The sequence below is a fragment of the Clinocottus analis genome, unplaced genomic scaffold (genome assembly GCF_023055335.1).
Source record: "Clinocottus analis isolate CAN_PGR_092001 unplaced genomic scaffold, fCliAna1.0.p SCAF_1, whole genome shotgun sequence".
Classification (NCBI taxonomy): Eukaryota; Metazoa; Chordata; class Actinopteri; order Perciformes; family Cottidae; genus Clinocottus; species Clinocottus analis.
The window spans coordinates 24,600,593-24,626,316 of NW_027175820.1; the positions used below are offsets into that span (position 1 = coordinate 24,600,593).

General features: G+C 43.9%; 1 protein-coding gene across 1 annotated transcript in view; it reads left to right on the plus strand.

Annotated features, from left to right (window-relative positions):
• Positions 1-25,724, plus strand: part of fat2 (FAT atypical cadherin 2) — a 103,452-nt gene that overhangs the window by 42,307 nt on the left and 35,421 nt on the right. The window contains exons 11-16 of the mRNA XM_068572052.1: positions 126-3,793; positions 4,730-5,129; positions 8,593-8,792; positions 10,590-10,743; positions 11,963-12,196; positions 17,448-17,837. Of these exons, the coding sequence (XP_068428153.1) occupies positions 126-3,793; positions 4,730-5,129; positions 8,593-8,792; positions 10,590-10,743; positions 11,963-12,196; positions 17,448-17,837 (5,046 nt within the window). The remainder of the gene's footprint in view (positions 1-125; positions 3,794-4,729; positions 5,130-8,592; positions 8,793-10,589; positions 10,744-11,962; positions 12,197-17,447; positions 17,838-25,724) is intronic.

Below are 25,724 nucleotides of genomic sequence, written 5' to 3' on the forward strand. Positions count from 1 at the left end.
GGAAGACTCACACGCTGCATCGAACTCACACAACGAAGCAACGTTTCAGCTTTCACACCTGATCAGGATAAAAAAGGAAAGAATTCGCTATCAACACCTCATCTTCTTTTTTTCCCCCCCCGCAGGGAATATCGACAACGTCTTCTCCATCGATCCCGAGCTGGGCTCCATCAGAGTGGCGAAACCTTTGGACCTGCAGCCTCAGGACCGGTTCCACCTGACGGTGAAGGCCACGGATCAGGGCTTCCCCCGGCGCGGCGACCTCTGCTCCGTCCACGTCCGCGTCCGCGTCTCCGACCGAACCCCGCCCGCCTTCTCCTCGGACGAGTACCTCACGGAGATCGGCGAGTCCAGCGCCCTCGGGACGCCGGTGGTCGCCGTCTGGGCCTCCAGCCCGGCCGCCGTGCATTACGGGATAGAGAGCGGCAACGCCGACGGGACGTTTCGCATCAACCCGTACACCGGGTCGATTTCCACCCAGAAGCACCTGGATTTTGAGGACTGCGCCTCCTACAAGCTCAGAGTTACGGCTTCCACCGCGGCAGGAGCCTCGTCCGAGAGCGTCGTCTACGTCTACGTGATCGACGAGAACGACAACGCTCCCGTCTTTCGGCGGCGGGAGTACCTGGGGCAAGTCAGCGAGTCGGCCCGCGTGAACAGCATGGTGATGGGGGAAAGGAACGCCCCTCTGGTCGTCCAGGCCTCGGACAAAGACAGAGATTCGAACGCTCTGCTGACGTATCAGATCCTGGAGCCGGAGGCCCTGAACGTCTTCAAGATGGACTCAAGCATGGGCACCATCTCGTTAATCTCACCCGTCGACTTCGAAGCCAAGGCCGAGTACCGCTTCACCGTGCAGGTGAAGGACTCGGGGGAGCCGTCGCTCTACGCGACGGAGCCCGCCAAGGTCACCGTTCGCGTCCTGGACCTGAACGACTGCCCGCCGCAATTCGCCGCCCCCGTGTACGAGCCATCCGTCATCTTCCCGGCTGTCAGGGACGCGGAGGTGGTGCGCGTCACGGCCCGCGACGCCGACTCGGCGGTCGCGTACAGCATCGCCGGGGGGAATCTGCACAATGCCTTTTCCATTCACCCCAACACCGGAGTCATCGCCGTGAGCAATGCGTCCGAATTCGGGCCTTTTTACGAGCTGGTTGTCAAAGCCTCCGACGGGCTCTACAAAGACTTGACCACGGTCAGAGTAAACGTGACGAACCTCACGGCGAGCGACCTTGGATTCGAGCAGAAAGTGTATTCAGCGAGCGTGGCCGAAAACCTAATGACAGTCAAAACGCTGGCGGGACTCCAGGCCACGGGATGTTTGTTAAATGAGCCTCTTTCGTATTCAATAGTCAACCCAGTGGGGAAGTTCGTAATCTCCCGGACGTCCGGCGTTCTCGAGACAACCGGTGTCCCCTTTGACCGAGAGGAACGGGATGTTTATGACGTAGTGGTGAAGGTAGAAGACATGAGAACGCCGCCTCGGACGGCAACCACCCAGGTCAAGGTTTTCATAGATGACGTCAATGACAACGCCCCGCAGTTTCTAAACTTGCCGTTCTCGATGATGATTTCCGAAACCTCCGATCCAGGAGACGTCTTGTATCAAGCGATTGCCATCGACGAAGATCTGCTAGAAAATGGGTCCATCGTCTACTCACTGGAGGAGGACTATGACCTCTTCAGGATAGATCCCGACAACGGTGACGTGTCCCTTCGAAGGCCTCTTGACTTTGAGGCTCTGAACAAGTACGTTTTGGCCGTCTCGGCCACGGACGACGGCGAGCCCAGTCACAGCACGGCGGCACAGCTCAGCATTCAAGTCAGGAATCAAACCAACCCTGTTTTCCAGACGCTTCTGTATCCCCTCAAAGTCCCCGAGAACGTACCCCCGTTCACCACTATCTTACACGTGCAGGCCAGGAACCCAGACGGCTACCGGCTCATCTACAACCTGGAAGAGGAGAACGCCTCGCAGCACTTCCACATTGATTTCAAAACCGGCGTGCTGACCGTCGCCGACCCCCTGGACTACGAGAGCCAAACCATGCACGTGTTGACAGTTCGCGCCACCGACTCCGTGACCGGGTTTTTCTCGGAGGCGTCCGTGGAAGTAGAAGTAGAAGACGTGAACGATAACGCGCCGGTTTTCTCAAAGCTAGCGTACGCCGTGACCTTTGAGGAGGGTCTCCCGATCAACACCTCCGTGGTGCAACTTTCCGCCTCCGATAGGGACTCGGGCAGAAACAAAGATCTAACCTTCAAGATGGTGAAAACGGAGAACAACGAGACAGATTTCTTTGAGATAGACCCTCGCAGCGGGTTGATTGTCACAAAACAAGTGCTGGACCATGAAAACACAAAACACTTTCGTTTGAAAATCAAAGCCACTGACAATGGCAGCGTTCCTCTCAGTAGTGAAACCCAGGTCTTCATAAATGTCACCGATGTCAACGACAACCCACCGGACTTTGTGAGCTCCCAATATGACGCCTCTCTGGATGAAATGGCAAAGTGTGGGCACATAGTCATCAAAATCCAAGGGTCCGATCCGGACTCCGGGGACCTGGATAACCTCAAGTACAAAATCCTCTCAGGGAACGAAGGCCGCTACTTCAACATCAATGAATCTTCAGGGATCATCTCCTTTTCCAATGTCTGCAAGAGGAATCTGGATCCCTACTACAACCTGACGGTGGCGGTGTCGGACGGAGTGTTTCAGAAAACGGCACCGGTGAATATCGACATGATAAACAGCAACAGGCACAGTCCGCACTTCAAGCAGAACGTCTACGAGGCAGAGCTGGCCGAAAATGCAGAGGCGGGAACCCGGGTGATCCGGTTGGCGGCCATTGACCCCGACGACGGGCCGTATGGCAGCGTCGACTACACCATCATCAACAAACTCGCCGATGAGAAGTTCGCCATCAACGCCGACGGTCAGATTGTCACGACGCAACCGCTGGACAGAGAGAACCCGGCCCAGAGGGTCATAGCCATCAAAGTGATGGCGAAGGACGGCGGCGGAAAAGTGGCCTTTTGCACGGTCAAGATTATCCTCACGGACGAGAACGACAACGTCCCTCAGTTCAAGGCGTCGGAGTACCAGGTTTCAATTCAGTCAACCGTCAACAAAGGCGCCCCCGTGATCCAAATCATGGCGTACGACGCGGACGACGGCAAAAACGCAGACGTCACCTACACGGTGGACGAACCCGGAGAGGTGACCGAAGACGTCATCGAGATCAACCCTTTCACCGGGGTCGTGAGCGTCAAGGAGAGTCTTGTCGGCATGGAGAACAAGATCTTCCACTTCAAGGTCAAAGCTCGCGACGGCAGCGTTCCTTTCTACAACTCCACAGTCCCCGTTAAGGTCAAAGTGGTCCCTCCCGAGGTGCCTCTTCCGAAGTTCTCGGAGCCCCTCTACTCCTTCTCCGCCGCCGAGGACACACCCATCGGGACGGAGGTCGGCTCGGTGAGGGCGGACTCCAACACGCCCCTCATTTACAGCCTGGTCAACGGGAACACCGTGGAGAGCAACAAGGACAAGGTGTTCAGTTTGGACAAGGAAAGCGGAACTTTGCTGTTGCAGAAGACCATCGATCACGAAAAGACGAAATGGTATCAGATAGATGTGATCGCACAAGGGAGCCACAACGGGACCGACGTCGCGTCCTTGGTGTCCGTCAGCATCCAGGTCCAAGACGTCAACGACAACCAGCCAGTGTTTGAGGCAAACCCATACAGGGCCTTCCTGGCTGAGAACATGCCTCCTGGAACCACTGTTATTCAGGTGAGAGAGTATTTAATATCAGAACAACTGCTACTCACTTTAACACGTTAACTTGTGTTTTATTTTGTATAGAAGTCTATGCTTCATGTGTTAAAGCTGCATTCTCTCTCCTGACCACCAGGGGGCGACTTCTGTGGTTGTATAGAAGTCTATGCTTCATGTGTTAAAGCTGCATTCTCTCTCCTGACCACCAGGAGATGACTCCTCTGGTTGCATAGAAGTCTATGCTTCATGTGTTAAAGCTGCATTCTCTCTACTGACCACCAGGGGGCGACTCCTCTGGTTGTTTAGAAGTCTATGCTTCATGTGTTAAAGCTGCATTCTCTCTACTGACCACCAGGAGACGACTCCTCTGGTTGTTTAGAAGTCTATACTTCATGTGTTAAAGCTGCATTCTCTCTCCTGACCACCAGGGGATGATTTCTGTGGTTGTATAGAAGTCTATGCTTCATGTGTTAAAGCTACATTCTCTCTACTGACCACCAGGAGACGACTCCTCTGGTTGCATAGAAGTCTATGTTTCATGTGTTAAAGCTGCATTCTCTCTCCTGACCACCAGGGGGCGACTCCTCTGGTTGTTTAGAAGTCTATGCTTCATGTGTTAAAGCTGTATTCTGTCTCGTGACCACCAGGGGGCGACTCCTCTGGTTGTATAGAAGTCTATATAAATGACTCTACTTCTCTCTTGATGTATTCCCTCCGTAAACATTGTAAACATGAGTTTATTTCTCACTCTCTAGTTTCAAGTCTTCTTCTATACAGCATGATGTTCATTTAGTAAATTATGGTAATTAAGAGTCAAATAGACCATAAAGCAGGGGACGCTTTAGGGGCGGGGCTACAAGGTGATTGACAGGTCGCTATCATGGCGTTATCCGGTCTAGGAGTTGTCTGTGTTTTCTTTTCACAACTTTAACCCTTCATTTTAACCGTCAGGTGACCGCCAACGACCCGGACACGGACACGAACGGCCGCGTGACCTACAGCTTGGAGTCTCAACCCGAAGACGCCGCGGCGGTGGACGCCACCGACGTGTTCTCCATCGACGGGGACAGCGGCTGGATCACCACCGTGCGGGAGACGGACTGCGAGGCCGCCAGGTTTTACCGGTTCAACGTGGTCGCCACGGACCACGGCGGCGACGTCGCGCTGTCCTCCAGCGTCACGGTGGAGGTGACGGTCACGGACGAGAACGACAACCCGCCGAGGTTCTCCGCCGACGTGTACCGCGGCTCCGTGGTGGAGAACAGCAGCCCCGGCGACGTGATCGTCTCAATGACGACCACGGACGCCGACGTGTCGCTGGAGAACCGCCTCGTGACGTGTTACATCACAGGTGAGTGCGTGACCGTGAGTGTGTGTGTGTGTGCAGTCAGTAGGGTTTTTATAGTCAAATGTTTATTCTTTTAATCAAACTATTGTCTCATTCATTTGTGTCATTTAAGGTTTACTGTGTGCTTTGAATCCTCATTGTTAGTTTAAATACAAATTTGGTTAAAAATTATGAAAAAGTCATGGAAGTTTGGTTAAAAGTTATTGAAATTTGGTTAAAAGTCATGGAAATTTGGTTTAAATATATTGAAAAGTCATGGAAATTTGGTTTAAAGTCATGGAAATTTGGTTTAAATATATTGAAAAGTCATGGAAATTTGGTTTAAAGGTTTGGAAAAGTCATGGAAATTTGGTTTAAATTCATTGAAAAGTCATGGAAATTTGGTTTAAAGGTTTGGAAAAGTCATGGAAATTTGGTTTAAATTGATTGAAAAGTCATGGAAATTTGGTTAAAGTCATGGAAATTTCGTTAAAAGTCATGGAAATTTGGTTTAAATTCGTTGAAAAGTCATGGAAATTTGGTTTAAGGTTTGGAAAAGTCATTGAAATTTGGTTTAACGTCATGAAAAAAATAAAATCCCAAAAGTGTTGTAAAAGTCACGTAACATTGATATCTTCTATCAACTACGACCTTGAAGAGGATAAACCCTTTTTCTGGGAAACCCCTGCGTAGTATTCGTTAGCAGGTTCCGTTACCCGGAGGTCTTGTAGACAGAAGGTCCGCTAAAAGTTCGTGACCCCCCAACTTCCCGGAGTGAACGCCGGTTCTGCGGTTTCATTAAATCGCTCTTTTGGTTCCTCCGCTAATGGATCTAGTTTTTGTTTTGCCGTTGTAGAGTTTCCAAACTTACTCCGATTGTATGCTTTGAATCCTCATTGTTAGTTTAAATACTACATTTTATCACTTTTTCATGTATAAACCGAGATTTCACGACATGTTTCCTCGTGGAAATTTGGTTAAAGTCATGAAATCCATTGGTACACAATGTGTATGAAACCTGAGTCGTGACGTTTGCAGAGCGTGTGTGCACAATCACTCCATGTATTTGTGTGTCTTCTCCTAATGTGCGATTCATCAGGACAAAAGAGTGAAATTACATCTCTGTGTCATGATAGTACACTATTCAGCCACAGATTAATCACAAAGAGGAGAAGGTTGAATAGAAGACGCGACATGATTACCAACGAGATGCCCCGCGGCTAACAACAAAAACAAAGCACCACAATAATTCTAATCCGTTCCATTTTCCTTCCTCGGACCGTTCTTAAGGAGCTCGGCTGTCAAAACAACGTTTTTTTTACCAAACTGCTTTTGGATTATTTATGAAAAAAGTAGCGTTTGTCTGACGTTGACACCGTCGGTCAACAACAAACTCAAACAAGTATTAAAGTTGCCCACCGCCGGTATTTGATTGATGTCACGATTTTACTCATTCAGTGTCCGTCTACGTCGGAGCTGCTCCACACAACAAAATACATTATTTAGATTCCTCTGGTAGCAGCTCAGAGCCTTTATTTTCAAATAATCACCAGAATATCTGATAAAATTGTGCAATATTTGACTTTTAACCCAATGAACAATGAACCTGCATTGGCAACTATGTTTTCAGAAAGGTATATTTAGTCTCAGGGGACGCTGGACACCACTGTTTGTGTTATTTCCATTCACATCCATAACTTAAATAACACAACACACTAAACCATGCAGTTTAGTTGAATAGGAGCGTAAATGAATGATTACTCATAAGTATATCTGATTGTAAAAGCTATCATTTGCGCCCATATTTTAGGGGGATTATGACTTTTTTTGCTGTGGAATTACTTTCTGGAAAAGTTCTTGTAAAAGTCAGATTTGTATTCTTTCTTCATCTATTTGGAAATAGAAAAACTCTCCTTGTCATTTCATTTAAATTACGTAAAATGCAACATTGTTAGGGAATTTTTGCATTATGTTTTTCACATATCAACATAAAATAGCAGAATCAACAGTTTCAGTCTTTATTTAGTTGAAAATAATGAGCCTACACGCATTGACGTTAAATCGGGGATATTTTCCTCGCGGTGCTGCAGGTTTTTATTGACATTTGAATGAAACCAACGTCTCATTTTAGCACTTTAGCGACTTTTGGCGGCGTGAAAGAACGCTCACCTGCCGGGGAGGAGGAGAGGAGCTGTTATCTACCTCAAAAGGAGGAACGTTTGTAAGAAAGATGAGAAAACAATACAACACAGCGCCCAGGTGGGTCAGCCTCATATTAATATTCGACCACAGCGCAGACGTTTGTGAATTATTCATCGGTAAAAACTCAACATCAAAGTCTGTTTTAAACAAAAAAAACACTGAATTAAAAGAAGACAACAAGAGTAGAAAACAAACTCAGCACAAGCAAGAAGAAACAAATAGCAATAACGAGTAAAAGAAGACAAATACACAAGGAACAGTACATGGTTGTTAAGAAACTGGACGTAGTTTGTTTTTTATCAGATTTCCATCTTGATGCGACATAAAAGGACGATTGTCAATTATTTAGAATCACGATGTCTTTTCCACCGAAACATTAATCAAGTTGTCATGAAAACCATGATTAGTAGATTAGTCATGGAATTTTAAAATGGTTATTTCCAGGCCTGGAAAAGTAATTGAAAAAAAATCCCAAAAGTGTAGTAAAAGTCCTGTGAATGTGTTATATTCATGTGTTCATGACGTTCATTTATGCTGAGTTTGAAATAATGAATCTGCTTTTAAAAGAAAGAGGCTCAAAGTATCAGCAGCATACATACAGGCATCTATATAAATGTTTATTCTTTTAATCAAACTATTGTCTCTCATTCATTTGAGTCATTTAAGGTTTACTGTATGCTTTAAATCCTCATTTTTAGTTTAAATACTACATTTTATCACTTTATACATTTCACTACATGTTTGGTCATAGACATGTGATTTAAAGTCATGGAAATTGGGTTTAAAGTCATGGAAATTTGGTTAAAAGTCATGGAAATTTGGTTAAAAGTCATGGAAAAGTCATGAAAAGGTCAAGAAAAGTCATGGAAACTTGGTTAAAGTCATGGACATGTGGTTTAAAGTCATGGAAATTGGGTTTAAAGTCATGGAAACTTGGTTTAAAGTCATGGAAATTGGGTTAAAAGTCATGGAAAAGTCAAGAAAAGTCATGGAAACTTGGTTTAAGTCATGGAAACTTGGTTAAAAGTCATGGAAAAGTCATGGAATTTGGGTTTAAAGTGGAAAATTCGTGTAAATTTGCTTAAAGGTGATGGAAAAGTCATGTAGATTTGTCTAAAAGTCATGCTAATCCATTGGTCAAGATGTGTATGATGTCATTAGCCCTTATTTGCTCGACTGTGTCCATGAATCCCTTTCAACAAATAGCAGAAAACACGACTTCTGTATCCGACCTCGTGTGTCTGTCCACGTGGCGTAACGTCTGTGTTTCCCCGTCGCCGTGCAGACGGCGACCCTCTGGGCCAGTTCGCCATCATCCAGCAGGACGAGGGCGAGTGGGGCCTGATCGTGAAGGAGGCTCTGGACCGAGAGACCAAAGACCGATACTCGCTCAGAGTCACGGCCACGGACGGCAAGTCGGAGGCGCCGGTCAGCGTGGACGTCCACGTCCTGGACATCAACGACAACAGCCCGCAGTGCGAACAGGCGAGTGATTTAAAGCCGTGTCCTGGGCTGCTTTGAGACTTTTTATTCTCCTTTTTATCGTACAAACAAAAGATTGCACCCTGCCCGCACTAATAAAGACGCTCTTTGGGTTTTTAGTGAGGAAAAGTGGTTCAAAGCCTCTGTTGTAAAAACTTTACTGTCTTGAAGTCATTCCTTCTTCTTCTTGGATGTAATGAGAAGAGACTTTGCCCCAAACAATAAACCCCCTCATGTGCTCACACACACACATATATATGATATATATATATATATATATATTTATATATAGCAGTATTCATCTCTCTTTATATTTCATTCTGCAGCGTAACCAAAAACACGTCGATATCTTTTCTCAGAGCATCGTCTCTGCTCTCCAGATCAGAAATGTAGCATCGTTGTGTGTTTGTTTTCTTTCTTTCCCTAAGCTATACGCTGTTGTTGTGAATGGAGTATTTATCCAAAAAGGCATCCTGATATTAGTATAAATGTATTGATTTCATGACAGGAAGCATCAGCTCAAAAGATGGCGATGAACAACGACGCTCAGTTTGGTCAAACTTCACCAAAACGTCATCAATAGTTGATGCAATAACACAAAAATGTGCCAATAGTTCTGTTCATTTTCATATTCAAGGTTACATTTGATCATCTAATCTTTGTAACATTCATTTTAAGTTTGACAGATGGATAACTTGTGATGAAACGTATGGAAATTGATCTTAAAAATGTGATGTTTTATGTTTGCAAACGCAGTATTCAAAGTTGCAGCGTCACAAAGTGAAAAGCCAAGATGATTCAGAGGATCTATACATTTTTCATAGGCTTAATATATCTTTTATCTGCTTGATTTTAATGGATAGATTTAAATTTTTTTGTAGAACATGTATTAAACAAATGTTTAATATACCGAAACCCTGAAAAACTAATTAATTATAGATTTAAGGAAATTTCGATCTCCATTTCATTGGGAAAGAGTTTTTTTAACTGTGTTTTTCGGTTGGATCCTTCAACCCGTTGAAAACTGTGGAGCCAGTGTTGTCTCCAGACCTCCTTCCAATACTTGTGTTTATTGTATGTATTTGTTCAGCAAAGTCTTGGGAAAAAAATGTATATCTGCAAAAAAAAAAACGCTTTTAAAATGGTATTTTGATCGTACATTCAGCATGATATGAGCCAGATTCCCCAAAAAAGCCTCCTGGAGTGTCAATAAGACACCTTTTTGGAAAGATTATGACCTAAAGAGTCAGAATCTGCAACAACAATCACAATAAAACAAAGTCTTGGCCTGTTAGGAAGGAGTTTCAGTCAAAAAACTGTGTCGTTTGGTTAAAAAAATGGAAAAATTACGTATTTTAAGCCAAAGGATTGTTTGAATGGGGCATGCTGGGACTTAAAATGGCTGCAGGAGGTTTTCACATGCTTTTCAAAAGGTAGCAGGGAGCGATCGGGAAACTAGCAGAAGCTATTTCATTGTTCATTGCTTTTCATTGTATAGAATAACTGTCATCTGTGCATATGACAGTAAAAACCTCTTGAACAAAAGTCACAATAAAACAAAGCCTTAGCCCGTTAGGAAGGAGTTTCAGTCAAAAAAAACTGTGTCGTTTAAAAAAATGGAAGAATTACGTATTTCAAGCCAAAAGATTGTCTGAGTGGGGCATGCTGGGACTTAAAATGGCCGCTGAAAGGTCTCTTCTTGCCGGCGTCTCCAGGTTTCTTTCTCGCCGTATTCGTTTGCACTCGGCCGTGTAAACGGAAAGCCTGATTACTGTGATTATCCTCTCTCTCCCGCTGCAGCTGGTGTACTCGGAGGCGCTGATGGAAAACTCTCCCTCCAGCATGTTCGTGCTGAAGGTGTCGGCCTCGGACCCGGACGCCGGCGCCAACGGACAGATCTCCTACACGCTGCACGGCCCCAACGCCGACAAGTTCCATCTCGACCGCAGGACAGGTACGCACGCCGGCGCCGGTTCGGGGTCACGACTCGGAGCGCTCGCCCTTCGCTAAGTGTTTGAGTCGCTGATAGCATCGGCACTCAAGGGGGGAAATATGCAGAGGACGTTTCCTCTGTCGTTTCTTCAGAGCAACATCCATCACAACCCGTCTGTCGCCTTTCTCTTTCACTTTTTTCACTTTTCTTTATCGTGAGGCAGCATTTAATCTAAGAATATAACAATTTAAACAAAAAAGGCACGAACATAATGTCAAAAAACACTCTTAGTACATAATTAAATCAATAAATACAACAGAAAAACATTCATAATGAAATAAATTTCTATGTTTATAAAACAAATAATGAATTGAACAATTACATTAATCTTTGCCACAATAATAATGAATATAATACCATTACAGTAACGTCTTCCTCTTGTGCTTTTAATGCCACCTGATTGGCTGTAAGCTGTCACACAGCTTTACTGACTGTTGCAACCTGACACTTTGGGATTGCAATATAATTTAAGGATTATAGTGACGTGATCCGACTTTTAATTCAGAGCCAGAAACAGATCGTTTTCTCGACTTCACGAGCGAAGCCGCGACTAGAAGTGTTTTCTTTTTTGTCTTTGTCTGAAACAATTACACCTGTAAGCTGCTAATGAAAGGACACCAAATGTGTCAAATTCTACATCACAATTAATATGATGTGTTTAATACCGCGATTAGTATTCCAGGGAAAATGACAAACCAGGTGACAAAGTTATTTTTATATTTTTATATCCGGTCACAAGGTACAAATCAAGAAAAATGGCATAAATCTCCGTGAAAAAACATGTTAGGTATCAAATTAAACATAAAAATCAGGGCTACAATCACATATAATCTCCATGTACAACCTCTAAACACAACTCAAACAATGGTTATGGTTATTCATCAACTGAGAGCTTTAATAAACCAATTTTAAGCACCAAAACCTTCGAGTAAAGTTATCTTTTCACGAGAAATATGAATAATTTGCAAAATCGGGATTCAATTTTTCAGCTTTAGGGCCATATTTTCACTTTACACTTGTGCCTTATGACAATGGTGGCTCAATATATAGAGAGCTGAGATTGTTCTGCAATTTTTGATGTCAAACATGCGCATGTATCATCTATGCAAGTGCCTTTAAAAGGTGAATTTAAGAAATAACTGGGGCTACTATGACTTATAGCTCCCTCCTCCCCCTCCAGGTGAGCTGTTCACTCTGGCCGCGTTGGACCGCGAGAGGGAGGCGGAGCACAACGTGGCGGCGAAGGCGACGGACGGCGGCGGGCGCTCGTGCCAGGCCGACATCCGGCTGACGATCCAGGACGCCAACGACAACCCGCCGCTCTTCTCCTCCAGCCACTACGAGGTCACCGTGTTCGACAACACCACCGTCAGGACGCCCGTCGCCGTCGTGTACGCCAGGGACCCGGACACCGGTAGGTTATTAAAGCGACGCCCTGGGTTCCGTGAAAAGAAAAAACCACGGAGGGGAGCATTGCGACCGGTTTCCCCTCTCAGGTCAGAACACGCCGCTTCGAAGCAGCGACTTTTTACTCGCCAAAAGCCGAGCGCACAGGCTCGCCTTTGTGTGCGCGGTGGATTAATCCCAAGCACAATAAAAGACTGAGCCTTTTCCCAGCAGACTTTGGCTTTTTTTTCTCTCGAAGCGTCCACCTGAAGCCGCTCCACTGCGTCGCCCAGCTGCGCTGCTAATTGTTCTCTACTCAGAGAGTTTAACCCCTTCACCGCCTGTATGCATTAGCCTCTTGCTCTACTCAGTATGCCCATTGTACATTCACTATAGCTTCTGTTCGGTGATCCGAAAATGCAGCTTTAACACATGAAGCATATACTTCTATACAACCACAGGAGTCACCCTCTGGTGGTCAGGAGAGAGAATGCAGCTTTAACACATGAAGGATATACTTCTATACAACCAGAGGAGTCGCCCCTGGTGGTCAGGAGAGAGAATGCAGCTTTAACACATGAAGGATATACTTCTATACAACCAGAGGAGTCGCCCCCTGGTGGTCAGTAGAGAGAATGCAGCTTTAATACATGAAGTATAGACTTCTATACAACCAGAGGAGTCGCCCCCTGGTGGTCAGGAGAGAGAATGCAGCTTTAACACATGAAGCATAAACTTCTATACAACCAGAGGAGTCGCCACTTGGTGGTCAGTAGAGAGAATGCAGCGTTAACGCATGAAGAATAGACTTCTATACAACCAGAGGAGTCGCCCCCTGGTGGTCAGAAGAGAGAATGCAGCGTTAACGCATGAAGAATAGACTTCTATACAACCAGAGGAGTCGCCACTTGGTGGTCAGTAGAGAGAATGCAGCGTTAACGCATGAAGAATAGACTTCTATACAACCAGAGGAGTCGCTCCCTGGTGGTCGGTAGAGAGAATGCAGTTTTAACACGTGAAGCATAGACTTCTATACAACCAGAGGAGTCGCCACTTGGTGGTCAGTAGAGAGAATGCAGCGTTAACGCATGAAGAATAGACTTCTATACAACCAGAGGAGTCGCTCCCTGGTGGTCGGTAGAGAGAATGCAGTTTTAACACGTGAAGCATAGACTTCTATACAACCAGAGGAGTCGAAAAAAATCTGCACAAGCAGAGGAGCTCCCTTTGAACGGGCCAGTATCATAAACCTTTAACTGTGTCTTCCTCGTTTGCTTTGTGCTTCTTCGTGATTTCCTTTTTTTGTTCTCTCACTCAAACAAATTTGTCATTCTGTTTGTGTGTTTCAGCACGCAGAGTTTTTGATTTTCTTTTTAATCACTTCAGCGTGTTACCTCTAATCAAATCTGTCTCTTCGGCCTGAAGTTTGCTGACGCAGTTTGGTACCAATTTCGAACCGCTGCGTTTGGATGTTTTATTCATGCGTTGGCTTTGATGGTTGGTTGCGTTTTTATTGGCGTAAACAGTAAAAATCGGATAAAAGTAAAGTAAAACAGACAGTTTTCCCCATCTGAAACCATCTGTAGTGCTCAGTCAGTGTAGGCACACACACACAGACACACACATACGCACACACTGGAATACTCACAGTTCACACAAGAGGATCAATATAAATGCACAGACAAAGACAAATACGCACACATGCTTTTGTTTGCACTGAGATGGACAAATTCCGACAGGTAGATTACACACACACACACACACACACACACACACACACACACACACACACACACACACACACACACACACACACACACACACAGGAGCAGACAGAACATGTCAGCCACTCCTTCAGATGTGCAGCAGCTTGTCCTCCTTCTCTACACAGATGACTTTCTCACAGACAACAATGACTAATGAACTTTTCTTGCTTCAGAAATTAAATTTTCATTAAGTGCAGGTTTCCCAACAGGTAGAGACAGAAATACAGACTGTTTATTCAGTGGATCTCTCTTTGTGATAATTCAAATTTAATGCAGACAAATGGAACTAGTCATTATATATATTATATTTTGCCTCTCGTGGACATTTCACACTCAGGAAACATGAGGAAAGAGAGACAATATCACTCTGTTTTTTAATTGATTTGATTATGTTAATACATTTGCTAAAACTCTTCATCTTTCCTCGAGAACTTGCCCAACCACCTTTTTTAGTTGAAGCTCCTTTCCCGTTTAAAATGTTGACCTTTAATCCCGCCACTCCCATAAGTCGCTGTAATTATCCTTAAACAGCAGTTGCGAGATGTTGTTGATCTCTGAAAGGAAAACTGCGACTGCTTTGAGTCGCAGGGTGTGTGGACATGTATCTAATGAGGGCCCAGTTAGAGCCTCTGACTTCCTTTTTAACATATTTAGATTGATGTCCTTCCAAATAGGACAATATTCCTAAGAGCTAACAAAGAAACTAATATTCCCGTTAACACGCAGCAGTGCATATGAATGTAACACCGCCGCCTCCCTCCGTCAATCCATCAACCGCCTTCTCAAAAAGGTCGACGTTTAAATGTTTGCACTACCTTTAATGTTTGCACTACCTGTTGATATACGAGTCCTTCATGAGGATTGAAGGCAGGTGCGTTCCTCCTCCTCCCTCCGGCCGTGCGGCTCTGCCCTGCAAACTGCTAGCCGCTCGGTTTAAGTTTGAGGGAATTTTGGGTGCTGCAAATTGCAGTAAAAAACACAATTTGAGATGCGATATAATCGACAAATACCATAAAAAAAGTCGGGCTACAAGCCGTTACTACCTTTGGTGGATGTCCCCGCCAGCTCCCCGCTGTAGCCAGCTAGCGGTTCTCGCTAGCAGTGCTGCTAGTTTCCCCACTAGCTCCCGGCTGTAGCCAGCTAGCAGTTCTAGCTAGCAGTGCTACTAGTTTCCCCACTAGCTCCCCGCTGTAGCCAGCTAGCGGTTCTAGCTAGCGGGGCTGCTGGTTTCCCCACTAGCTCCCCGCTGTAGCCAGCTAGTGGTTCTCGCTAGCAGTGCTACTAGTTTCCCCACTAGCTCCCCGCTGTAGCCAGCTAGCGGTTCTAGCTAGCGGGGCTTCTAGTTTCCCCACTAGCTCCCCACTGTAGCAAGCTAGCGGTTCTCGCTAGCAGGGCTGCTAATTTCCCCGCTAGCTCTCCGACAACCACCGAAAGGCAGCGGGACCAGCCCCGTCTCAACGTGCAAGGTAAAAAATGTGTATAACTGGGTTTAAACGGACTCAAACAACACAAAGGTCATGATTTCAAATAGAGAATTTTATACATTAGGAAAAAAAAATGTTTTGGTTTTATCAAAATTGAAAAAGAGGTTCCTGGCAAAGTCAAGAAGCCTTGATGCAATAAACACATTTTATGTGGTTGTTTTATGCATTCAAAACCTAAAAAGGGTCGGTGCCGACCCCAACAAGTTCTTTATATTGCACAACTTTTTTCTTCCTGTAATGGAGGACGAAAGCAGTGACCGAGGCTGAGGATGAGACGACTCTGATTCCTTTACACTTCACAGACGCTTGGCGAATGTGGACCGGTGATTCTCGACGCTGCCTTATTTTAGTTCCCCCTCCTCTTCCTCGGCTGGACAGTTTGAGTTATGAGTACTCTCGTGAAACAAACATCGGCGGTCGTTTGTCACCCGGTTGTGTGTCAGTTGGCGCGATTGTCGTGGGATTTCGGCGCCTTTCCGCAGGACTTAAAATATGGAGGTGACTTTCATTTGATGGAGTCTCTTTTTTCCATCTGTCCGACCCGCTGGTCCGGAGACACGGACGGGTCACATTGGCTTTATGGGTATTCATGTTCCCTGGCAGAAGATTCCTATAGTGTCCAATATAGTTTCCAGTACGCTTACTATCAGATTATTTAGTCTATGCCAGGGGTCAGATAGTCAAATGCAGTATGCCAAAAATACCAGGATGTCCGAGTACACGGCGTCCCAATTTTGCCGTATGTAAGCCAGCATGCTCTTCTGGCTGTTTTGTTTTTACCCACAAAAAAGATATATTGAGCAAGAGGGTCAAAGTTACGACAAAGTACTACGACCCAATTAGTAAAAAAGTGGAAAGTATGCGACTTTAAACACTAATGAGGACATTTATGCTCCCCGAAGGGAGAAAACTGCTTTGTTGATTTGCATTTGTTTGTGAGCAGCATCGCGCGTAGAAACCACTTTGTCTTGAACACTTTTGACGGTTGTCATTTTTTATTAAATCAATCATTTTTGGTACAAATGATTCTTCAGCCTCGAGATGCTTCATCCTTTGATTGTAGGGTTGAAAGTTATACAATGTGCTTTGACATCATGTCCTCACTTTTCATCATGAACACAGCTTGCGGGGGATCCGGATGGGTTTTTCATAATAACAATAGCACATTCCTGGAGCTAATTTGTTTTCCCGCTCAAAGAAATAAATCCAGGTGTCGCACAGCAGCAAGTCTGAACAGGACGACACACACAACACGTACGTCACATGACTGAAAACCAACTAAATCACTTTACAAGTGTAACACTAGTCGTTCGTCATTAATGAATCGTAATTTTTTTTCCAAGCTAATGCTATTTATTGTTAGCATCTGTGTGCGCAAATTTTATCAAAAAAAAAAAATCACATTATCTGGTTTTATTACTTTTTCAATCCTGTTTAATACAAATTTTTAACATTTACATTAAATTCTTGATCTTTTTTCTAATCTGCAAATTTACATGAAAATATTTCATCACATTCTATACAACCAGAGGAGTCGCCCCCTGGTGGTCAGTAGCGAGAATGCAGCTTTAACACATGAAGCATAGACTTCTATACAACCAGAGGAGTCGCCCCCTGGTGGTCAGTAGAGAGAATGCAGCTTTAACACATGAAGCATATACTTCTATACAACCAGAGGAGTCGCCCCCTGCTGGTCAGTAGAGAGAATGCAGCTTTAACACATGAAGCATATACTTCTATACAACCAGAGGAGTCGCCCCCTGGTGGTCAGTAGAGAGAATGCAGCTTTAACACATGAAGCATAGACTTCTATACAACCAGAAAAGTTGACCAATGGTGGTTAGAAGAGAGAATGCAGCTTAAACACATGAAGCATAGACTTCTATACAACCATAAGAGTTGCTTTAACACATGAAGTCTATGCTTATTTTTGTTTACAACAACAAGCGGCAAAAATGCCACAATTTGACACACATTCCATCTCCTCCTCTTCCTCCTCCCCCTCCTCTTCCTCCTCCTCCTCCTCCAGGTATAAACTCCGAGGTGAGGTACTCCCTGCTGGCGGGCGACGGTGGCTACTTCTCTCTGGAGGAGTTCTCCGGGATCCTGCGGCTGGAGCGACCCCTGACCTCCGAGGCCCCGCCCAGCTTCGAGCTGAAGGTGAAGGCCAGCGACCGCGGCCTGCCTCGCCACCTCTACTCCGTGGCGGCCGTGACGGTGGACGTGGTCTCCCTGGACGACTACCAGCCCGTCTTCCTGAGCTCGGAGTACACCGCTCAGCTCCCAGAATCCCAGGCGGTCGGGTCGCAGGTGCTGAGCGTCTCCGCCCTGACGGGGGACGGCGGCGGGCCGGATCCCATCAGCTACCGGATCACGTCCGGCAACGAGGAGGGACGCTTCCTGCTGGACTCACGGACAGGTCGGGAACGTTTTCATACTCGTATATTCTCACCCTTGCGACGTAGAGATGGCTTATGCGTCTCTGGGGCCAACCTGTCAATCGCCTCGTAGCCCCGCCCCTAAAGCGCCCCCTGCTTTATGGTCTGTTTGACTATAAATTACCATAATTTACTAAATGAACATCATGCTGTGTAGAAGAAGACTTGAAACTAGAGATTGAGACTTCAACTCATGTTTACAATGTTTACTTATACATCAAGAGAGAAGTAGAGTCACTTATATAGACTTCTATACAACCAGAGAGGTCGCCCCCTGGTGGTCAGGAGAGAGAATGCAGCTTCAACACATGAAGCATAGACTTCTATACAACCAGAGGAGTCACCCCCTGGTGGTCAGGAGAGAGAATGCAGCTTCAACACATGAAACATAGACTTCTATACAACCAGAGGAGTCGCCCCCTGGTGGTCAGGAGAGAGAATGCAGCTTCAACACATGAAACATAGACAACCAGAGAGGTCGCCCCCTGGTGGTTAGCAGAGAGAATGCAGCTTTAACACATCAAGCATATACTTCTATACAACCAGAGGAGTCGCCCCCTGTTGGTCAGGACATAGAATGCAGCTTTAACACATGAAGCATAGACTTCTATACAACCAGAGGAGTCGCTCCCTGGTGGTCAGTAAAGTGAATGCAGCTTTAATACATGAAGCATAGACTTCTATACAACCAGAGGAGTCGCCCCATGGTGGTCAGGAGAGGGAATGTAGCTTCACCACATAACACACAGACTTCTATACAACCAGATGAGTCGCCCCCTAGTGGTCAGGAGATAGAATGCAGCTTTAACACATGAAGCATATACTTCTATGCAACCTGACTTACTTGTATTCACAGCAACAGGCTGCAAAAATGCCACAATTTGACCCCCCCTCCTCCCCCCGAAGGTGTCAGTGTACTCCCTACTTGTGTCACAGCTTCACTGTAGTTAGTATCATCTTTAAATGAATAATAATGGTCATATATTTTGTGTGTATCAATATGAATTGAATGTCACTTTTAAATGGCTACATGATTCATAATTTTCGACAGATAAAACACTCAATGTTATTACCATTTAACAGAATACATTGTCATTAGTATAATTCAGTGTTACGGTCTTATCTTTATGCCTTCGTGCTCGAGCAAATCACCCGACACTTTACCACTTTCATTAAAAGTTAGAGTTCGGCTTGAAGAGCTGAAGTTGAGTAGTTAGAGTTGAGTTTTGAGGGGGCAGAACAGCGGTCTGCCCCCTTTGGGCGGCGTGGGACCATCGCAGGGCTTCCTGCCGATAAATCACTAAAGGGCAGCGGGGTCAGAAGAGCCGAGTCATCGATCACCTGGCCGGGGCATTAGGTTTCATTATTTGATTGAGAGCAGAGTGTGAAGAGTTGTTGTTTTTTTAAAGTTGAAGATGTGGCGATCAGAATCTCAGTTTGACGGATGGATGAACGGCCATCTTGAGAGTGTTGGAAGAAAAAGTTTAACTAGAAGAGTCTCACCGTCTTTTTAGGATATGAATTGGATAATCAATCGTCTGGTTGTAATCCCGTTAAACTCAGTCAGTGGTGTTCAAAGGGATGAGTTCAAGGGAAATATTAAAAGTGAAAACCTTCTTTATTTGTTATCTAAATCGGCCCTGATCCCTTTAAATGTGTCAAGTGATAGCAGCCTGAGGAAGACACGGCTTCTACTGATCAATAAATCCCCTGATCAGCCTTACGTTTCTCCCGCTCAGCATGTAGTTACAAAGGCCAATATACTTCTATACAACCAGAGAAGTCGCCCCCTGGTGGTCAGGAGAGAGAATGCAACTTTAACACATGAAACATAGACTTCTATACAACCAGAGGAGTCGCCCCCTGGTGGTCAGGAGAGAGAATGCAGCTTTAACACCTGAAGCATAGACTTCTATACAACCAGAGGAGTCGCCCCCTGGTGGTCAGGAGAGAGAATGCAGCTTTAACACCTGAAGCATAAACTTCTATACAACCTGACTTATTTGTGTTACCCAGTTTGCTGTACTGCTTTTATTGATAAATTAAATGTTTACTGAGGAGGTGCTCGACAACCTTTAAAGGCGATTAAAAAGTTTCCTTTCAGGGTTTTAAGATGCAGATGGTTGCGTTTGGGATTCGTGAAAAACGTGGATGCATTTATTTATTTTATTTGCATGCAGGAAAGCGGGAACATTTTAATCTGTTTATTCTCCATAAATTAGATTAATTTAAAGGAAGTTATTAGCGAAAGCAAAGCAAAGGTCACCGGCGGAGAGGAAGTGTTTTCATGATAAAACTCACTAAACAGAACAAACCTTGATTTATTTTTCATGTTTTTTCATGTACAAAGAGAGAGAATGATCCTCCGGCGGCTTGTTGATAATTTATGATTTTTCTTTTTTTTCTGGATGTCCACAGAACGCTTTAAAATGATCAAATAAATTATGCGTGTTCGGCGTCACCGGTGAGTCTCTCCGAGGCCGGCGTTCAGGACGCGGGTCTGAAAAACCCGTAAATCTCACCCGGACGCAACGCGCCGGTGAATCAGCGGGAAGTGATTTAGTCTCCGTGGCTGAAAGTTAAACACTCGGTTGTCAGAAACACGAAGTTCAGAGTCACGGACCGGCACCGGCGCCAAGAGGGAAGAAAGAGAAAATATAACTTTTAGAGAACCGTGATCACATTTTTGGGATGAAAAAATAATCATTTCAACCTCTTTAAAGTCTGTAAACCATGAAAAGATTTATACATATTCTACTTTTACCGTGTTATAGTCACCTAGAGGGTATTTTTATTCATTGGAAAACAATTAAAAAAAGGAAATATGAAAAAAAAGGAGCAAATATAACTTTTCGAGAACATTGATCACATTATTTGGATGATCTATTGTCCCAAAAAAATTAATTTCAACCTCTCTAAAGTCTGTAAACCACCAAAAGTTCTGTAAATGTTATACTTTTACTTTGTTATAGTCACCTAGAGGGTATTTTTCTTCATTAAAACACAATTAAAATGAGGAAATATGGAAAAAAAAGGGAGCAAATATAACTTTTCGAGAACCTTGATCACATTATTTGGATGATCTATTGTCCCCAAAAAATGAATTTCAACCTCTCTAAAGTCTTTAAACCATGAAAAGATCTATAAATACTATACTTTTACTTTGTTATAATCATCTAAACGGTATTTTTCTTCATGAGAACACAATTAAAATTCAGAAATAAAAGCTTTTATGGATTAAAACAAATTGTAGTGTTAATGATGAATTAAAATCTGCTTAGAGCTCAGTGTAAACAGGTCATATATATATATATATATATATATATATATATATATATATATATATATATATATATATATATATATATGCTTTGTTGGCTCCGTTAAAGGTTTTATAATTACATTTTCTGAGTCATAACTCATCTGTAATACTGTAATATGTATTCCTGTCTGTCGATGACATGGCACTTCAAGTTTCAACACATTTTCACTGCATTTCATCCACCTGACGTAACCACAAGTCACATTTGTAATTTAAAGTAACGGCTCTTTTTTTGTGACACACACTCGTCAGCTTTATTCCTCCCAGCGCACTTAAATCACCTCGACGTCGTTAAAGCGCCAGAGAGAACTCTCTCACGGGGAAACACTGAAGATGGACTCCAGTTAGACCAGACACATTAAATATATATTTTTAAAAAAGCATCCACTCGTCCCTCCCTCGTTAATTTGCTTGAACGCTCAGCGGACACGCCCGGAGATAATAACTGGATATAATAACTGGATAACTGGATTCATTTTCAGTTTCTTGGCAAGTTTCTCACATTGAATATCCGTCGGTTCTAAAGAACAAGAACCGACGGGCGAGTTTCACATGGACGTTCTCTTTTTCTGGACATTTTGAGAGTTTAATGAAACCCATAAATGTGAAGCTCCAGATCCTCAACGAGCTCGAAGGACGGACAGTGTTATAGCTTCTCTCACCAGCTGAGCTGTTTTCAGCTGTGTCAAGGGTTTGCAAGGGTTTTCAAGGATGTCTAAAGGGGCTTTAAGGGTTTCTTAAGGGTTTTTATAGGTTTTCAATGGTTTTAAGTGGTTTTTAAGGGGTTTTGAGTTTTTTTCAAGGGTTGTTAGTTTTTTAAATTTTTTTTAAACGATTTTCAATGATTTTCAGGGGTTTTCTAGAGCTTTCAAGGATTTTTGAAGGGTTTTTAAGGATTTCTTAAGGGGCTTTACAGGTTTACAGTGGTTTTTAAGTGTTTTTTTAGGGGTTTTGACGTTTTTTTTAAATTTCAATTTACAAGCACTTTCAAGGGTTTTCTAGAGCTTTCAAGGATTTCTAAAGAGTTTTAAAGGGTTTCTTAAGCTTTTTGTTTTTTACAGGTTTTCAATGGTTGTCAAGTGGTTTTTAAGGGGTTTTGAGTTTTATTTTAAATTACAATTTACAAGGACTTTCAAGGGTTTTCTAGAGCTTTCAAGGATTTCGAAAGGGGTTTTAAGGGTTTCTTAATGGGTTTTACAGGTTTACAATGGTTCTTAAGTGTTTTTAAGGTTTTTTTAGTTTTTTTAATTACAATTTACAAGGACATTCAAGGGTTTTCTAGAGCTTTCAAGGATTTCTAAAGGGTTCTTAAGGGTTTCTTAAGGGGTTTCTACTTTTTTTTCTACGATTTTCAAGGATTTTCAAGGGTTTCCTAATCATTCACTAGTCTTCTGACGCGGTTAACAAACACAATGTACCATGAGAACATGAGTACATCAGTGGTAGCTGCTGGAATCGGGCCTCTATACACCTTTGTATTTGTAGATATTTCATTAAAAACCAGACATTTCCACCTAGAATACTCTTTCACCACATTAACAACGTATAAAGTGTATTTCTGATTTATTTAATGTTATCTTCATTGAGAAAAAGTGCTTTTCTTTGAAAAATAAGGACATTTCTAAGTGACCCCAAAATTAAAAATGTAAAAATTTGAACATTTATGTCCAGAACATCCGGCTTGATATGAGCCAGATTTCCCCAAAAATACCTCCTGGAGCGCTACCCGAGTTTTTCAAACTAACAGCCCACATGCTAGTTATGCTAGTTATACTAGTTAGACTCCCACGACCCCCGCAGGGTCACGAGGGCGTGTCCTTTATTGAACTCCAAAGTCGTAAGTTGCACTTATGAACGTTTTAGTGAAACGTTGCGATCGACGCTCTGAGTTAAGGCGTTCGTGTGATCAATTAAAATGAAACGGTTACTTTTTAAAACATTTTTAACTGTACATTGTTGCGTTGTAGCAATTTAAATGAAGTCAAGCAACCCTCTGGTTGCACCAGATTGTTCCATAAAACTTTAAAACGTACGCGGTTCCTCCTCCTCTCGAGGGTCGAGGTCGCTCCGGGTCAAGAGCCTCGTGGACTCGGACGGGATCGCGAATACCAAAAACACACACCTGCAAAGCGCTCTGTGTGTGTCTGAATGTGTGTTAATGAGTTTTAGACTCGAGCAAATTAAGAAATCGATGGAGCCGATCCGAGCCGCCGCGCTCGAAGGTAAAAAAATTATTTGCTTGTTGGAACCTGGAGGTGTTTAGTTTGATGCTTCTCGTGGTGAGTCTTTGTCTTCTGTCTTAGCAGACTGGCTGGCAGCCGAAGAAAACACCCACACACACACACACACACACACACACACACTGCTGTTACAGATACACTCAGAGCCGCTCACAGTAATAAATCCACAGCGACCTGCCAGCCGCTGGATCACCGACGAGTTCAGAGTCGGTTTTGTTGGCGATTGAGAGACGAGAGATTTGGACGAGTTCAGAGTGAGTCAGATGAAAGAGAAGAGGACGTAAAGGTGTAAAAGCCTGACTGCTGCTTCGTCTTGACAGGCTGCTGATTATTTTTGATTAATATATAGTAATAACAGTTTGTTTTTTTTACGATGATCCATTTATCCAACAAACACAATCAGAGCATTGTTCCTCCTCAAGGAAAAGACTGCTGTTGTTCTAGAGCTTTGTTGTATATATATATATATATATATATATATATATATATATATATATATATATATATATATAAATATAAATATTCATTTATATAAGTAGTTGGGGACTACTTTCAGCGGCGGATGAATCCTTATGTTGTGTTGCTCTATAGTGAGTGTTTGTAGCAGCACGACGGTGTTTGTGGGATTGAGTCAGAATAAACTAGTGTGTGTGTGTGTGTGTGTGTGTGTGTGTGTGTGTGTGTCGTGCCCCGCCTGCCTTCGTCTCCTAGTCTCTTAGTCTCTTTGTTTCTTTGTCTCTTCGTCTCCTAGTCTCTCTCTTTGTCTCTTCATCTGAGACTAAGAGAGAGACTAAGAGACTAAGAGAGAGACTAAGTGAGAGACTAAGAGAGAGACTAAGAGAGAGACTAAGAGAGAGACTAAGAGAGAGACTAAGAGAGAGAGAGACTAAGAGACTAAGAGAGAGACTCAGAGACTAAGAAAGAGACTAAGAGAGAGACTAAGAGACTAAGAGAGAGACTAAGAGACTAAGAGAGAGACTAAGTGAGAGACTAAGAGAGAGACTAAGAGAGAGACTAAGAGAGAGAGAGACTAAGAGACTAAGAGAGAGACTCAGAGACTAAGAAAGAGACTAAGAGAGAGACTAAGAGAGAGACTAAGAGACTAAGAGAGAGACTAAGAGAGAGACTAAGAGACTAAGAGAGAGACTAAGAGAGAGACTCAGAGACTAAGAAAGAGACTAAGAGAGAGAGAGACTACGAGAGAGACCAAGAGACTAAGAGACTAAGAGAGAGACTCAGAGACTAAGAAAGAGACTAAGAGAGAGAGAGACTAAGAGAGAGACCAAGAGACTAAGAGACTAAGAGAGAGACTCAGAGACAAAGAAAGAGACTAAGAAAGAGACTAAGAGAGAGACTAAGAGACTAAGAGAGAGACTAAGAGAGAGACTAAGAGACTAAGTGAGAGACTAAGAGACTAAGTGAGAGACTAAGAGACTAAGAGAGAGAATAAGAGACTAAGAGAGAGACTAAGAGAGAGACTCAGAGACTAAGAGAGAGACCAAGAGACAGACTAAGAGAGAGACTAAGAGACTAAGAGAGAGAATAAGAGCCTAAGAAAGTAGAAAGTAAGAGCAAACTAAGTTTCCTTCCTGCAGCAGATATACGAGCTGCAGGGTCAGAGGTCAAGCTGCCGTGTAATGAGGAAGTAGAACGCAGCAGAAAGTACTCTGTAAAGGCAGTACAAGTACAAGTATGCGGTATGGAGCTCACGTTTCAAACCGCCGCTCGGCATGATAATAAAGTGCGACAGACATAATATACTGAATGGATGTCCTAATGGTACAGGAGAGGTGCTGAACATGATAATGTCCAACCATAAGTCAGACAAAGTGTGTGTGTGTGTGTGTGTGTGTGTGTGTGTGTGTGTTGTGTTGTGTGACACATGCAGGGAACTGCCACCGTCGCCGTGAAGGGTTTAAATCTCTCCGCGGCTGGCTGCCATCATCTCTCGGCCGCTATCCGTCTTCCACTCGTGAAAGTTTAACCTCGATTTAAGGCGGCGAGGAAAATGGAAAAAAAAAAAAAAAAGCGTCTGGCGGGTCACGACGTCCTCGTTAATCTGACCTCTCGTAAACAACAATATGAATAAAAATGGAGAACCTGCGTAACTTTAACTGAGTTCTCCTCCGCTGAGCCTCGTTATCGAATGTTTGGCTTCTCGAGGACGAGAACGACACGGCGGAGAAAGTAAAAATAAAAAGTCTCTCTCTTAGACTCTTAGTCTCTGAGTCTCTCTTAGACTCTTTGTCTCTTTGTCTCTTAGTCTCTCTCTTAGTTTGTCTCTTAGTTTTTTAGTTTGTCTCTAA